At 34.6% G+C, this 18,073-nt stretch overlaps 1 protein-coding gene across 1 annotated transcript in view; it reads right to left on the bottom strand.

Annotated features, from left to right (window-relative positions):
• Positions 1-4,106: 4,106 nt before the first annotated feature.
• MS3_00010490 (uncharacterized protein) overlaps positions 4,107-18,073 on the bottom strand; it is a gene marked incomplete at its 3' end in the record, with an annotated part of 99,425 nt that continues 85,458 nt past the window's right edge. The window contains exons 13-15 of the mRNA XM_051218866.1: positions 14,076-14,331; positions 9,587-9,750; positions 4,107-4,812 (exon numbers count right to left, since the gene is read on the bottom strand). Of these exons, the coding sequence (XP_051072458.1) occupies positions 4,107-4,812; positions 9,587-9,750; positions 14,076-14,331 (1,126 nt within the window). The remainder of the gene's footprint in view (positions 4,813-9,586; positions 9,751-14,075; positions 14,332-18,073) is intronic.

Consider the following 18,073-nt stretch of genomic DNA (forward strand, 5'->3'; position numbering starts at 1 on the left):
GACATAATCCATCTCTGCTTATAATACTTGTGAATTAAGGCAATATCGAGGGAATCCGTACAGGATGCACATATGTCAACAAGATATTGATCAATTGCAGGCCTAAACATCAATGGGGGAGATTCTAATAAACAAATACAAAATGAACAACATAAAATATCAGAGGAGGTCTCTAATTCATAACGGCCACTTGAAAAGACAAAATGTATTCAAATATTATAATGGGTAAATATTTACCCTGTTCTCACTTTTGTTAGAAGTATTTCTAGACAATGAAATATTTTTTTTGTTACAGACATCATAATCCAAGCGCGTTGTTCAACATTAAGATTTTGACTGACAGAATTTAATATTAAATCATTGAATTATTGTCTACGTTGTGAATACATCCTACTCTTTGTTACTTATTGTTTAAATGGATCAAGAGTTATCTTATTATGAGTAAAATAGAGGCTTTGACAATATTTATCTGTACATTGTACTTTACTGTTTAATTTATTCGTAGTTAATTTTAATCTCTGATAAAATTTTCATGGTAGAACACAAACTATTCAGTGTAAAACTGTATTAAATTGACTAGATATCGAAGAACAAATAATGGACTTATTGTTTGGTTTTTGCTCTACATTGATGACAAAATACCAAATGCCCTCAAATGCCCTGGTACGGCCGAGAGTGGGGTGGGCCCGCCCTCCCGCTCGAAATGCTCTCACACGGCCACGCGTATACAGCCTCTGCCAGGGAAGTCCTACACACTACATTCTCGTGGCGGGGGTGTTGTTTACGAAAATGAGAGGACGAAAAGCGAATTTCCGGCGCTTTAACTGGATCCCAAACCAATGGTGCACATGGGCTCCAGTATCCTGAGAATACAAATGGCGTACGAACCAATCGTTGGTCACCGGGCACCATGGGAATGCATTTCCTCACGATGCTCCACTGCCTTGTGGGTCAGACCTTTAAGTCAAAGGCTCGCGGTGTGGTCCTCTAAGGAAACCACTTGCTTCGGTCTGAGCACCCGGGCAGTATCACAGCCAACACACACACAAATATGGTGTGGCGCATATATATTTGGTGCTTTCTTGTACCAATATTTATTTGTTCAAATAAATAAATAAATAAATACCAAGCAATATTCACCATATGAATAGCTTTGTAAAGGTCGTCATTACATTGTGCTAAAATTACTTAGATTTAGTTCAAAAATGATTGTTGTAATGAAAATGATAAAGTATAAAACATCATTCTGTACATAACATGGTCCTTCTGAAGAATTAATATGCTCCGTTTTGATCAAAGTACACCTTCAATCAATTCATTTTACTAACACTGAACATAATAATAAATACTATTGTGTTTAATAAATACATTAAAGAACCATGAACATAGATCATAGATTATCGTTCTACAGGATCATTTATTTGATGTTTTAATGAATCATCATAGAAATCTTGTGAAAACTATACCAAACTATTTATAAAACCCAAATATAAGCTCACATCCTTTCAAACGAGTGAGTTTCCATAGCGAAAGCATTGACTAATAACCTTAAAATATTCAAACTACTTATAATCATTGTTTGGATGAAAGTCAAAAACACATTCATATTTATACAATTAGTCCAATACATCATATGCTTCACTATATCAGAGAACCTATTTCATTGACTTGTTCTAAAACCAAACGTACAACTTTAAGCTTTATATCACTACTGACATTGAGTATTTAGTAAATATGAATTACCAAAAAATTATATTTATATTCAATGTTTTATACGTCATTCTAAGTAATTTATTTACTCTGGTATGCAATAACTGATACACTAGAATATCGTGATAAGTTATCTTAAAATTCTATTATTGTCTACCAATATGAAACAACCCACTATTTTTTGAAGTGTATTAAGCACTAAATGGGTATATCTTTAATAATAGATAGTTGTCTTCAAATTAGAAAATGGCCTGAAATATTAGTGTGTTATCAAATCTTTGCATATTTACACATATATCTGATAACGGGTAGTATCTAAAACATATTTTATATGTATAGCTTTTTATTAATATATAGTTAGGTAGATTTTTTGCTACAAAAGATAATATTAAACTAGAACTTTAGTAATTTTACTGGATCGTGTAAATAATGTCAAAGAAAGAATCTACTATTAAGTGTTTCCAATCTATTACATATTATGGATCATATGGCTTTTTGAGTCTGTGATGTTCTTTTAGAAGACATATTAATAGATTCTCTTGAATGCTTACTCTTATTGAGATATAAATCATCGAGCTATATGAGAATATATGATCAGTTTTATTTGGGAACTATGTATGTGAAAACACTGGTTGGTCCTGTCGTCCTAGTATGGGACTTCAAAGTAGTGCGCACCCACGATTGCCGACACAGGATTCAAACCCATGTCCATCGATTTCACATGCGAATGCTTAACCCCTGGACCACTGAGCCGGCATCCAACTGTGTTAAAATCTAAATTCGACTAATCGACGAAATCGCATGACTATTTTCCGTTGTCTTCGATGGGTAACTGCCTCAAACCCAACACGGATTAGTTGGATACTAATAACGTCAAATACCGGCCCAGTGGTCTAGAGGTTAGGCGTTTGCGCGTGAGACTGAAGGTCCTAGGTCTGAATCCCGTGTGTGGAATTGTCGATGCGCACTGATGAGAAGTCCTATACTAGGACTAGACGACCGTACAGTGCTTCAAGGCTTTCAATGGTGGTCTAACATTGATCGACTCGTTATTTCAATCAAAAAATTATATCATTGGTAAAGCTGAGATATTAAGTAATTGAAAATACCTTGCTAAGAGTAAACAATATATTGCTTTACCGTTTGTAAATTTTGTTAATATTTATTGATACATTAGTAAAAATGATTATTTCACACGGAAAACGCTTTACACCAACTTTCGAATTCTTTACTGAAAGAGAAAAAGAAAGTTCAAAATATAGGGTAATACTTGGCATCTTATGTTTTAATGAAATTTTTCAAAAAAAAATATTAGTCATTTCAATTGAGTTAATCAGTTACAAATCATGTCATTTTGGGTTACGCTTGAATATAAAAGAACTAACAACAGGAACGTATCAATGAGAATTCAATTTAACTGAAAATATTATCTGTAGGCAATCATTCAAGACTATAATTTATGGACAAACCACTCAGAATTAAGAGAGCAGGTATTGAATGTTTGAGTGAAATTCATTCACTCATATAATTGAATATCATTTTGGTATTATAGCTTATGTCGATTGGTAATAAAAACTTTAATCCCAATTTCTTACTGTAACATTCAATTGTGAATACAAATCATAATTCCTCATACCAATTAATAACCATAGTAAGTAGGTGAACATTCTCAAGGTGATTTAATCACAACTCGGAGCCCAAATATTGTGAAACTATTCGTTTAAATTTAGACGAAAGTTCTTATTTATAACTCAAAAGGTTATTCATAAATTATAGTTCCATCGAACGTTGAACGATGAGTTAAAAGTTTCTCCACTTCAACTTGATTCTAACTACTGTATTAAATGAACATAATTTTTGAACTTTTGAACAGTTCATCATTAAACAATTTCCAAATTTTAATTTATTTAAAATATATATATATATAATACTTGTATCTTTGCTAAGTAATTATGCTTTGCAATCAAAAAGTCATATGTTATCTGATATTCTTACGACCCAGTAAAACCTATGTAAATGGAAGTAGATGAAGTATTTATTATGGACTCATTTCGGTTGATCTAATCCAAATAAGAAACTGAATGAATTTCATTATATTTATAATCTTCGTATGAATAGAATTGTTTTCTTTGTGAAAAGTAAGAATGATCTTTTATTTGTTAAAATACAGTGCTATAATCTGCTTTGTATAAACCAGTGTATATTAACAACTTACCATTTTAGGTAGCATTTCTTATTAAAAGTCAACATTTCATATCAATAGACTTTCTATGAATAGCTTAAAAGTATTTTACACTTTTATTTATGATTATGTTATTCTATGTGATCCCATACGAAGACGAAACCGATAAACATAATTCATGGTGTGAACTATTTTCAAATATATTTCAGTCAACTTACTTGTCATTAGTTGAAAGGGTTAGTTCAAGACAAGTCCCATTATGACTACCAAGCAGTTTTAAGTGAATAATGTTTGTTTTACAATTAACCGGAGTACTTGGCTGTGATGTATTAAATATACTTGATTTTAAATGTCTGTTTTTTTCTTGATTGAAACGTAATTGATAACCACTCAAACTGCTTCCAGATCTGGATAGTTTAGTTGTTTTGCTTGTGTTAAGACTACTGGTAATAAGAGAGTTTGCTGCTTTTGTTGTAGTATTAGTATCATGAGTAGAGATGTTCGCCAAGTTATTCATATGATTATTGTCATTCAAACTGGAGCATTCTTTATTCGATTCACTTGTTTCACTATGACTAAGAATTATATTTGTCTCATCTTTATTATCATTATTATTTGAATCGGACAAATTTTTAAAATCAACTGTAGTTTTAAAATGTCTATGACGTTTCGTTTTAGTTTTACTTTTGATATTATTCACATCATCTTCAAATTCTGGTGAAAGCAACCGTTTAAATTTCTGCGGAACAACTTTTAAATCATCATTCGAAGGATCAATGTGACAAAGGGGTTCGGCAGAAATAGAATTCTTAGGATTCTTTAGTAAATTTGTACCAGAATTAAACGGATCACCACTACGTTGAACCAAAGGTTGTACTGATGCACGGTCACAATAATCCAAAACAAGAAAACGTTCATTTCTGTTTGGAAAAAAAGTGTAAAGAAATTGCAATTTAAAAAATTAATGTTGAAAGACGTAAAAACATTTAAACTGTTCAGTGTTTCATTTGGAAACGATAATAAGATGTTGTATAACCTAAATTTTAACAAATTAATTTCATAACTAACGATAATTGGTGAAAGAACCATGAAATATCAGAAAACACTGGATAATTGTCTCGTCCTAGTATGTTGCTCATCAACAGTGTGCAAGCACCATCTCTTTAGGTATCGAACTGTTAAGCCAATATCTATTGATTTACTTATCAATGTCTGAATACCGAGCCCTCATCTTTAAACCTGAAGTTAAACCCATGACCAGTTTTTGTGATATCCTTACGTATATATGAGTAGGATTGTTTACAGGCTGTTTTAAGTTCGTTTTCAGTACATGTTTTCTTTCTTACGTGCAGCTATTTATTCCGCTTTATATGTTTTCAGACAGTTTATTGAAAAATAAACATATTACTAACATGAGAGATTTGTATTATTCATCACATTTGGTGAATACATGCTTATCAAATAGCTGCGATTTTTTAATGATTGTTGCAATTAATATCGTAAAGTATATTTATTTTCACTCTGCTATATTACTAATTTTATGTTTCAATGCTGGCTATTTCCTTAACCGCTTACTATGAAACTACTGCAATTTTAAGTGTCCTATATTAAACAGATATTTTAGATTCTTTACAAATGATATAACTCGTATACCATTGACTCGATATGTATCAGATCTAATAAAATTTCCATAAAATAGTAACTAGATTTCACGGAATAAATCGTGTCCACTCACCCATTCAGATCATTATCATAACCTGTGTCAAGCTGATGGTATTTGAAATATGGTTTAGTATAGAATGATTCTTAAATAATTTAAGGTTTATGATCACTAGAAAACTACTACCAATAACATGAGTTCATTCGAAATGATAATTCAATTTTCTTGTAAGTTAACACAATATATGTTTTTATATAGATCAGTAGGTAACTCCGCCTGTAGCTCTTCTAGAATTACTGCCGGTCCCAAGTGCGGGTAAAGAAGGAGGGTTGGGCATGGGGTTAGCGACCCCATCCCGTAGAAGACTAACTCGCTAAAAACGCCAACCAGAAAAAATAATTCAAACCATTTAAACTCTGCCCTGGGAGTTAGAAGGTTTTCATTTAGAAGAACTATGACGCCTCATGGTGAAAGCCAACAATTTTTATAGGTACATGAAACGTACGGACAATATGGAAGGCGGTGAAGACCAGTCAAATAGCAACAGAAATGAGGAGATACAACTTGGCAGTACTGGGAATAAGCGAAACCCATTGAACCCAAGCTGGACAACAAAGACTAGATACGGGAGGAAAATGCTCCACACACTCAGGAAGTTGCTCTAATGCTGTTCAAAGTAGCACGAAATGCACTTATAGGATGGGAATCTCACGGATCCAGAATCATCAAAGCATCATTCAAAACAATGAAGGAGGGAATCACAATGAATATTATCCAATGTTATGCACCCACCAATGATAGCAACGACGACATTAAAGATCAATTCTACGAGCGGCTGCAGTCAATCATAGATAAGTGCCCAAGAAACGACCTCCCCATTCTGATGGGAGATCTAAACGCCAAAGTCGGAATAGACAACATCGGATATGAAGATATAATCGGACAACATGGATTGACTGGGAGGGAGAGACGAAAATGGAGAAAGATTTACAAATCTGTGTGCATTCAACAAATTGGTCATAGGTGGCACAATATTTTCACACAAACGTATACATAATGCTACATGGATCTTACTGGACCACACTACAGAGAACCAGATAGATCATATTTGCATCAATAAAAAGTTCCGAAGGACAATGGAAGATGTGAGAACCAAGAGAGGAGCTGACATAGCTTCAGACCACCACCTAGTTGTGGCCAATTTAGAACTGAAGCTAAAGAAGAACTGGACAAGTGGACAAACAGCACTACATATGTTCAACACAGCCTTCCTTCGAGATGCTGACATACTCAATGAATTCAAGATAGCTCTCAACAACAGGTTCCAAGTCATACAGGATCTACTGAGGGAAGAAGAAACTACTATGGAGGTCAACTGGAAAGGTATCAAAGAAGCATTAACTTCAACGTGTCAAGAGGTTCTGGGTCTAAAGAAATACCATCATAAGGAATGGATCTCTACAGAAACAGTGGACAGGATCAAAGAAAGGAAGAACAAGAGGACAGCAATTAACAACAGCCGAACACGAACAGAGAAAGTTCAAGCACAAGCTGAATACATAGAAGCAAACAAACAAGTGAAGAGGAACATTAGAGCCGACAAATAGAAATACGTGGAAGAACTAGCAACGACGACGGAAAATGCTGCAAGAGAAGGAAATATACGATACAACGAAGAAACAAGCAGGGAAATACAGTAAACCAGAGAGATCAGTCAAAGACAAAGAAGGCAGGCCAATCACTGAAATTCAACAACAGCGGAACAGATGGGTAGAGTACTTCGAGGAACTCCTGAATAGGCCGGCTCCAATTAATCCGCCGGACATCGAAGCAGCACACACAGATCTTCCCATAGACGTCAACCCACCAACGAAGGAAGAAATTAGAATGGCCATCAGACAAATCAAGAACGGGAAAGCAGCAGGACCCAACAACATACCAGCTGAAGCACTGAAATCAGACACCGAATTAACTACAAACAGGCTTCACCTTCCATTCAAAAAGATTTGGGAGGAGGAACAAGTGCCGATCGACTGAAAAGAAGGACACCTCATCAAGATTCCAAAGAAAGGAGATCTGAGCAAATGTGAAAACTACATAGGCATTACACTACTGTCAATACCAGGGAAAGTCTTTGACAGAGTGTTGCTGAACCGCATGAAAGACGCAGTAGACGCCCAACTTTGAGATCAGCAAGCTGGATTCCGTAGGGATCGGTCATGTACAGACCAAATTGCGACACTACGGATCATCGTCGAACAATCAATTGAGTGTGACTCGTCATTGTACATCAACTTCGTTGATTATGAAAAGGCATATGACAGTGTAAATAGGAGGACGTTATGAAAAATTCAGTAGACCTCAACATACACAAGGGGAAAACCAAGGTCTACAAATTCAAAACGAAGAACAGCAATCCAATCACTCTTGATGGCGAAATTTTGGAAGATGTAGAATCCTTCACATACCTGGGAAGCATCATCGATGAACAAGGAGGTTCAAATGCAGACGTAAAGGCGAGGATCGGCAAAGCAAGAGCCGCATTCCTACAATTAAAGAACATATGGAACTCAAAATAACTTGAAACCAATATCAAAGTGAGAATCTTCAATACCAACGTCAACGCAGTCAGTTCTACTGTATGGAGCTGAAACTTGGAGAACTACTACAACCATCATCAAGAAGGTACAAGTATTTATAAATAGTTGTCTACGCAAGATACTCAACATCCACTGACCGGATACCATCAGTAACAGTGTACTGTGAGAGAGAACAAACCAGATTCCAGTTGAAGAGGAAATTAGGAAAATACGATGGAAATGGATAGGACATACATTACGCAAATCATCAAACTGCATCACGAGGCAAGCCCTAACTTGGAATCGTGAAGGGAAGTGAAAAAGAGGAAGGCCAAAGAACACATTACTTTGGGAAATAGAATCAGATATGGAAAGAATGAATAACAACTTGAAAGAGCTGGAAATGATTGCCCAGGACAGGGTTGGATGGCGAATGCTAGTGAGCGGCCTATTCTTCTTCACGAGGAGTAATAGGTATAAGTAAGTAAGTAAGGTAAATATGACTGGATTCTATCAAAAACTTTATTTTTTAAAGTACTAATTTGTGGTCGGTCATATCCAACCTAACCATTAAAAAAATTATATAAAAATATAACTTTTTGAATGTCTCCTGATAGCGATAGACAGTTTTTCAGAAATAGTACCTTATTGGGCACTACGAAACAATATACTTAACTAAAATCGTAGATGGTTAAGAGTTTGTTAGAATCATACAATAGAGTTCTATTTACTGTACCACTGTGTTAATACTATTTTCCATGTATTATTATTGAGAACGGCTTATTCTTTCAGAAGTTTGAAGTAAACTAACCTACATAATTATGCCAAAAAATTGTAGAATAAAATGACGTTTTCTTTATCTATATACACCATTGCTTATTATGGGATTATACCAACTTGAGTGTAATAATGGTGGAACTAATCCGTGTCGGGTAGAGATAGGTATCTACCTCAGGACAATGGAAGATGGTCGCACAATTTCGTGGATTGGTTGGGGTTAGACATTAACACAATTGGGTGCCGGTTGAGCGATTTAGAGGTTAAACGTTCGTACGCGAGACTGAAGGCCTTGGGTTCAAATCCCTCGAGCGGGATCGTGGATGCGCATTTCTGAAGAGTCCTACAATAGAGTGAAACGGTCGTCCAATGCTTCCAGGTTTTCAATGGTGTTCTAACATAAATCGGTTCATGATTTTAATCAAAAACTTAATAATCTCCACAATCCTATAGTGATAATACTATTTTACCTAATCTGTTTCTATACATCTTACTAACATATAAATGATACCAAACTATATTGTGAAGTAATTTGATAAGAATAGAACTAATCAATAAATATCCCTCAAGTTGACTAAGCATGAATTCAATTAGTACCATGACAATGAAATTTGTTTTAACATGAAATATTACATAACATCAAAATAGCTCATTTGAAAACAAATGACAAACACTCACTTTTTCTTCTTTGTTATTAGCAACATATCATTAAATAATATTAAATAGAATGTATTTGGTTTACGAATAGTTAACTTTTGTAATACTGACATACGTCCATTTTCTGATAAACATTCACGAAGTTCACCTTCTTTAATAAGACGTTTATCACTAATTGCTATTCGCTAATTCAATGAAAATATTTGTTATAAAATATAATCAAGGATAGAATTTTTAAAAACAAAGATTCTTAACAATCCATCTAATCTTAATAATTTAACTGAAAACTGGATTAATGAAATGAATAAACACGGGATACTGGGACATCAAATGATATAGGATATTGTATAAGGTCAACTTTGATGACTGGTTAGTTATCACTGCTAATGATTGAATAATATTTGACAATATTAGGCAGTGATCGGCTAAAATAATTGATCTGAAATTATAAGGTTATGTATGTGATTACATCATTCCCAGTAACATTTAGTTGGACTGAATTGACAAGCCATATGTATCTATTAAGTTTCTTCCTTTAATATTGTCAATTAAAAAGAGCCTTTCACTTGTTGTCCTTAGTCAGTTAAACTGAAAATAACCAGAAAAAGATTTTCAGGTAGTTACTCGAAATTGAAGATTATAATTATATAGCACTGAAACATTTTGACGATCTGTGTATGCCAAACAAATGAATACTTCTTTCAATGATTAATTTTAATTCTGTCATGTTTGACAATATAGAAGATTATCCGATTCTATTTGAAGGTCAACACGTAGAACCTTGACTTTAATTGTTCTTCTTATCGCGATATGTAATCTAAAACATGGATTATCTCGTCCTATCTTAGTAAAACCAGTAGAACACCCAGGTTTTAACGAAATACTGGATGATCATTAACATCAAGCATGGAATATCTTTTATCATAATGAAAAACACGATACAGTATAGTACACTGAAGATTTGAAAAGCATGGATCAATCTGGAGGAAATTAGCGCTAGTTTTTTATTTTCGTATTGGTTTTACTGAATGAAGATTCTATATAACTCGTACTATGGTTACATTATATGTCTATGGTTGATAAAGAGGCACATACAAGAACCAGTACCATTTAACGCCAGTGAAACTGCTTTTTCACAACATTACTCTCACAGTCGTAATGACTTGAGCTAAACATCTTTTGTAGACAAAAGGGTCCGTATTTAGAATTAGTGCGATGATTATTGTATGCTACAAAGTCATGATACTTATGGTTATATAAATTTAGATTATATTGGTACTTCACGATTCCTTGATTGAACCTCTGAAAGTTATTTAGCAAAGGGATATCCGACACCGTAGAGTACAATCCAAGTTAATGTTTGCCTCTTCCGAATTTTCTTGTTTTTTTGCTTGAATTCTTGCAAGCGGAAGTTATGTTTGTTCTACGTTTCTGATTACTTTCGGAATTTATTAAACTTTTGGCTTATTTGAACCCAGTTTTATAGATACTCAATGTGTATTCTGTTCAAATACATTTATGATGTTCATCTACAGCAATATCTACAAGTGGCCATTACACTATCAATAGTTTCAATTAGAAAACATAATTGACAGAAGTTGGTCAACATATCCTATTCATCATATATCAGTCAAGACAGAAATGAACTGTTCCGCTTAAACATCAAAACATAAAAATAGAACACGAACAAGTTATGTGAGATATTGTAATCTTACCTTAACATTGTCTGGAAATTCAAGAGAAGAGGATAGTGTAAGGAGTCGAGATTTTCTGTCCATAAGTTCTTTTTCAGTCTCGCTTGCAGTTAGAAGCTAGGTAGAAACATTTTAAGCAATTACTTTTTCTACTAGAAATCTTTTTAGTAGTCAAATAATATTTTAAGAAAAACTTTTTTCTGGTGAATGACATAGAAATTATCGGAATAGTAGTATAGTAGTACAATAAAGCAATAAGCAGGAGGAATGTGTAGATATTGCGAGGAGTTGGTAAGTATTTACATAATAAATAAAAATAGCCTTAAATCGTCTTTTGAATCTTACAGTGTGTTCTGCCATCTTATGTTGTTTTATCATCCGGTCTCCAAATGTCCCGTTAACGCCGTGCTTTCGACATACTGAAATACTTCATTCCATCTGAAAAGTTTACCGGCTGATTTGAATATTTCTACTTTTAATGTGGTCGACGAATATTTTAACCTTAAGCAGCTTGGTTAATGTTTGTTTATTTATTATACGAAATACCACAGTTTCGTAACCATTGGAACGTAGTTGTTGTTCATTTTGACTTAACTGGAATAAATACCAGTTTTCGATATTTGAGCTTTAAATCTTTTGAGTCTTATTGCTTATAATCTATACAATGACGTTTATAATGGCTTATTGCTGAACTATTAATTCTGAGTGTTTTACTGAAAGATCTAAATTTGTGAAAAAAACCAAACTCTTCAAATTTTATCTGTTGCGGTTACATCAGTTATGAGAGAAACAGTATCAGAAGGGGTTTTGTGGAGATTGTAATAATTTCAATAGTTGAGATCATGAGTCAATTAAAGCTAGACCACCATGGAAAACATGGAAGCACTGGACACTCGTTTCGTCCCATTGTCGGGCTCCTCGGCAGTACACATCCACAACCCTGCCTCGTTAGATTCGAACCAAGGACCTGCCACTGTGTATCGCTCAATTTCATTGAACAGTATCAGTTTTGAAAAATTGACCGACATTCTTTTTTAATATTTCCCTTCTAGACTTCATCATTGATCTGATAATTGATCATGTTCAACTTATTTTGTCTGTTGTTTTTACATGAAACACCTTAATAAAAATCATTCATCAGTTATTCATAAACTGGAAAATTCAATGACCTTCAAAAGGTGAACATTTCATAATAGTGCAATATTATGACTATTTATTTTAAAAGTAGTATAAGTCTTTAGTGAAAAACATTCTAACACTATATTACTTAGCTTTCTTACAACAAAGGCTCAATTCATTATTTTTTAAAGTTTGGTAACAAAATATTTCTGATTACATAATCAATTTGGAGTTAAATAATTTACATGTTTTTAGGTAAATTTCATTTTGACAATATTTTAATGAATTAACAACATGAATATAAAAACATTATGATGCAAATATATCAATATTTAACTTTACAACAGTAAGATCTATATTAAATGTTCAATGAATTATAAGAATCGTGGATACGAGCTGCTGAGTCCCATATCATGACAAAACTGTCATCCAGTGATTGCAGGTTTTCCATGATAGTCTACCATTGATAGGTTCATGATTTAAATCAATACCCAATAATTTCCACAACCCTACATTGAGAATTATTAGAAATTAAAATTCCCAATTTGCTGAAATCTCCAAATGTCCCTTAAGAGCATGTGTATAACATAATTATGAAGGTTGTGGCAATTATTGACCTTGGAAATTACAAAAATCTCTTACAAACTAAAATGTTAGAATAAATTAAAGTGTTTAGTGTATTTTAACTTTATGAAATACAGTCAATGAGCATGGAGTTGTTTCTATCTCCTAACAAAATAGGTTATATATATATTTCAATTAAACAATAAATAGATGGGAAATGTATCTAATGGTTAGATGTACACAGTTTTTAATTTAATGGGAAGAATATTAGTACGAAACCTAGACTACAGAATACATAGGTGTATGGATGCACGTAGTTAATATTTGTGTTCATAATACTATCATATATATGCACATATATATTCCTATACATGTATATAAATGAGTGTTGAATTTATAGACTAAATGAAAACAACAGAATAAAGTAACTTAATTCAATAGTTAGTTTGTCTTATACTTTGACTGATAATAATTTAAACAATACTATGTTCGGGAATTTAACTAAAAAGTTAAAACACATAATATATTTTACGAACTGAATGTCATCCATAATCCTTTAAGCAATGACTGAATATAGTATAAGAAAGATTATACTTTACAATACCACTCATTATGAGTGTAATTCTATCTACATTCAATTTTACACACACACACACACATACACACAGCTAAGATTGTGGTGTGTGCTACTTATATTGACATAAGTAGTATATGATGTTAGTCGTGAACAGAAGGTCTGGCAGTAGAGAGATAAGAGGATCGAACAGTAAAGAATCGAAACAGAATGCAATTTGTATGAAAATGGAAGAATAATGAAGTCTGAGTCATTTTGAGACAATTGGTGGACATTTTGCAAATTAAGCATTTACTTTATGATTGTTAGATTTTGTGAACAAGTCCTGTAATTTTGTGTCAAATATGATTCGATTGTCCTCACCTGTGTCCTCTTCACTACAAAATGACCGCTGAAGTAAATGTTCATTTACTATATATAGATAAACTATATTTCTTGTTAAAATATTTACTTGATGAATATTTGAATAACACAAGTATTTTTTACATTATGAATAAACTGATAATTAACAGGCTTATAGAATATAATTTCAAATGAAAGTAAAAACCATTTAACTCACTCGATTCAATTCACGAAGTGCAAGTTGTACATTTTCTCGTTCTCTAACACTTGGTACACGAAAAGGATGTTTTTCAAGTGTTTTATCTTTGGAATCTCGTACAACTGCATCTTGTAATCGACGTATAACTTCAACTAATAATTTTAAACGTGTTAATCTTTGCATTGGAAGTGCTAAAAACGAATTGATTGTATTTTTACCACTTATTGGATGAGCATGTAAATTATCTAATGCTGAACGAAAGTTATCCCGTTGACTAAAACAAAAAAAATCGATAAAAAATTGAAAGGTTTTAGTAAGCAAAGACTAACTGTTTTTTTAAATTGAAACCAACCTAAGGATAATTCACTTGGCATTGTTTTTACTTGAATCTTCCTACTGATGTTTTAGGACTGAAATTGATCAAGTAAAAACAATACCAAGTGAATTCAAATTCACTCCATTGCACAAGCAAGTGGATATCAGGACTCAGTAGCTAAATGGATAACGCGATGGCGTTTGAAGCGAACGGTGCTGGGTTCGAGTCCCGGAGTGAACATCAACTCGGAGATGCAGGTACATCCAGCTGACGAGTCCCAAAACAAGACGAAACGTGCGTCCTGGATTCCACTGCTAGCCACTATCCGTCCAACCTAAGGATAATTTCAATAAGGGAAGGATTATAAAAAATGATTATTTTTCAATTAAGACATTTAAATAAACAAATCAAGTTGCTGGTGTTTAGCATTATTTAAGATCACTTATACTGAATCATATTTTTACTTAATTTTTTTTAAACATCAACTTTTTTAATCGTAACATTGTTTATTTACCTAGTTTCACATAATAGAACGTAGAACTATATCATCAATGAATGGAATAAATCATTTATCAGTAGTGTTTGAAATCAGTTAGGTATTTTAACAACAGTCAATATATTCCTAATATAAACTGTAATGAGTTCTTACATGCCTATATAATATAAAACCATTTCCGAATTCATTTCAAACTCATAATTTAGTCTTATAATCACTGATTGCCATATATTCATGAAAGACTATTTTCTTGTTCGTTTACCTATTCAGTATAAAAGAAAAAAACTAATCAACAGAGAAATGAAACATTTATTCTTAAACATGCATAGGATTTCATATAATTAATGATGTGCCTGGAGCGAGACTGATAAGTCCTGGGTTCGAACCCGCGGGATGCGGGATCGTGAATGCGTACTGCTGAGGAGTCCCATACTAGGAAAAAACGGTTGTCCAGTGCTTCCAGGTTTTCTATGGTGTTCTAGCTTCAATTGACTCATGATTTCAATCAGTGAGGTTATACTTTTTCTCAAAAGTAAAGAATAAATCTATCAACATCAAAACACATTTAGCAGATGATATGTCGCATGCAGTACATAAAGTACTTGATTCATTGAGTTGAAGTAATATAGTTTAGATTAAGAAAAACAAAAACCTCTTTTTAAATTTAACCATTGGCACCATGTTTCATTGCAAAAATTATGTGCTCACTAGTGACTGACTTCACTAGGTATTTCCTGGGGTCCTAGTGAGAAGTAGTGACCAGTGGAGTTCAACCAGATCTGTTGTGAGATGGTAACTCACTGATGACAATGGTGGATGTGTCATTCGATTTCGTAGACTAGTTGAAGTTAGATATTTATACCGTTGGATGGCGGCTCCGTGGTTTAGAGGTCCACCGTTCGCGTGAGAGACTGATAGGTCCTGGGTTGGAATCTGGCGAGGTGGGACCGTATATGTGCACTGCTGAGGAGTCCCACAATAGGACAAAATGAAAGTGTAGTGTTTCCACGTTTTCCATGACGGTCTAGCCTCAGTTGACTCATGATCTCAATTATTAAATATTTTTTTCTAATTGACTACTAATTTCAATTATTCATTATCAAAAACCACAATGCTTAAAAACTCCGCCTGTAGCTCTTCTAGAGTTACTGCCGGTCCCAAGCCCGGGTAAAGGAGGAGGGTTGGGCATGGGGTTAGCGTCCCCATCCCGTAGAAAACTAACTCGCTAAAAAACGCTTACCAGAAAAAATAATTCAAACCATTTTAACTCTGCCCTGAGAGTTAGAAGGTCTTCATTTAGAAGAATTATGACGCTTCATGGTGAAAGCCGAATTCCTTCGGAAGCCACGAGGCCGATGCCCCTTCTAACAACCAGAGCAAAAATTTTTATAGGTACATGGAACGTTAGAACAATGTGGGAAACCGGGAAGACCAGCCAAATAGCAACGGAAATGAGGAGATACAACTTGGCAGTACTGGGAATCAGCGAAACCCACTGGACCCAAGTTGGACAGAAAAGGCTAGCTACGGGAGAGATGCTGCTATACTCCGGTCACGAAGAGGAAAATGCTCCACACACACAGGGAGTTGCTCTTATGCTGTCCAAAGTAGCACGAAATGCACTTGTAGGATGGGAATCCCACGGATCCAGAATCATCAAAGCATCATTCAAAACAAAGAAGGAGGGGATCTTAATGAATATTATCCAATGTTATGCACCCACCAATGATAGCAACGACGACATTAAAGATCAATTCTACGAGCGGCTGCAGTCAATCATAGAGAAATGCTCAAGAAAGGACCTCACCATTCTGATGGGAGATCTAAATGCCAAGGTCGGAATAGACAACACTGGATATGAAGATATTATGGGACGACATGGACTGGGAGAGAGGAACGAAAATGGAGAAAGATTTGCAAATTTGTGTGCATTCAACAAATTAGTCATAGGAGGCACAATATTTCCACACAAACGTATACACAAGGCTACATGGATCTCACCGGACCACACTACAGAGAACCAGATAGACCATATTTGCATAAAAAAAATTCCGAAGGACAATGGAAGATGTGAGAACCAGGAGAGGAGCTGACGTAGCTTCAGATCACCACCTAGTTGTAGCCAATTTAAAACTGAAGCTAAAAAAGAACTGGACAAGTGGACAAACAGCAATACAAAGGTTCAATACAGCCTTCCTTCGAGATACTGACAAACTCAATGAATTCAAGATAGCTCTCAACAACAGATTCCAAGCCTTTCAAGATCTACTGAAGGAAGAAGAAACTACCATGGAGGACAACTGGAAAGGCATCAAAGAAACATTGACTTCAACGTGTCAAGAGGTTCTGGGCCTAAAGAAACACCATCATAAGGAATGGATCTCTATAGAAACACTGGACAAGATCAAAGAAAGGAAGAACAAGAAGACAGCAATTAACAACAGCCGAACACGAGCAGAGAAAGTCCAAGCACAAGCTGAATACATAGAAGCAAACAAGCAAGTGAAGAGGAGCATTAGAGCCGACAGGAAGAAATACGTGGAAGAATTAGCAACGACGGCAGAAAAAGCTGCTAGAGAAGGAAATATGAAACAGCTCTACGATACAACGAAGAAACTATCAGGGAAATACAGTAAACCAGAGAGGCCGGTCAAAGACAAAGAAGGCAAGCCAATCACTGAAATTCAACAACAGCGAAACAGATGGGTAGAATACTTCGAGGAACTCCTGAATAGGCCGGCTCCAATGAATCCACCGAACATCGAAGCAGCACACACAGATCTTCCTATAGATGTCAACCCACCAACGACGGAAGAAATTAGAATGGCCATCAGACAAATCAAGAACGGGAAAGCAGCAGGACCCGACAACATACCAGCTGAAGCACTGAAATCAGACGTCGAAGTAACCACAAGCATGCTTTACCCTCTATTCAAAAAGATTTGGGAGGAGGAACAAGTGCCAATGGACTGGAAAGAAGGACACCTCATCAAGATTCCAAAGAAAGGAGATCTGAGCAAATGTGAAAACTACAGAGGCATTACACTACTGTCAATACCAGGGAAAGTCTTCAACAGGGTGTTGCTGAACCGGATGAAGGATGCAGTAGATGCCCAACTTCGAGATCAACAAGCTGGATTCCGAAAGGATCGGTCGTGCACAGACCAAATTGCAACACTACGGATCATCGTCGAACAATCAGTT

This window comes from Schistosoma haematobium, chromosome ZW, assembly GCF_000699445.3.
Source record: "Schistosoma haematobium chromosome ZW, whole genome shotgun sequence".
NCBI lineage: Eukaryota > Metazoa > Platyhelminthes > Trematoda > Strigeidida > Schistosomatidae > Schistosoma > Schistosoma haematobium.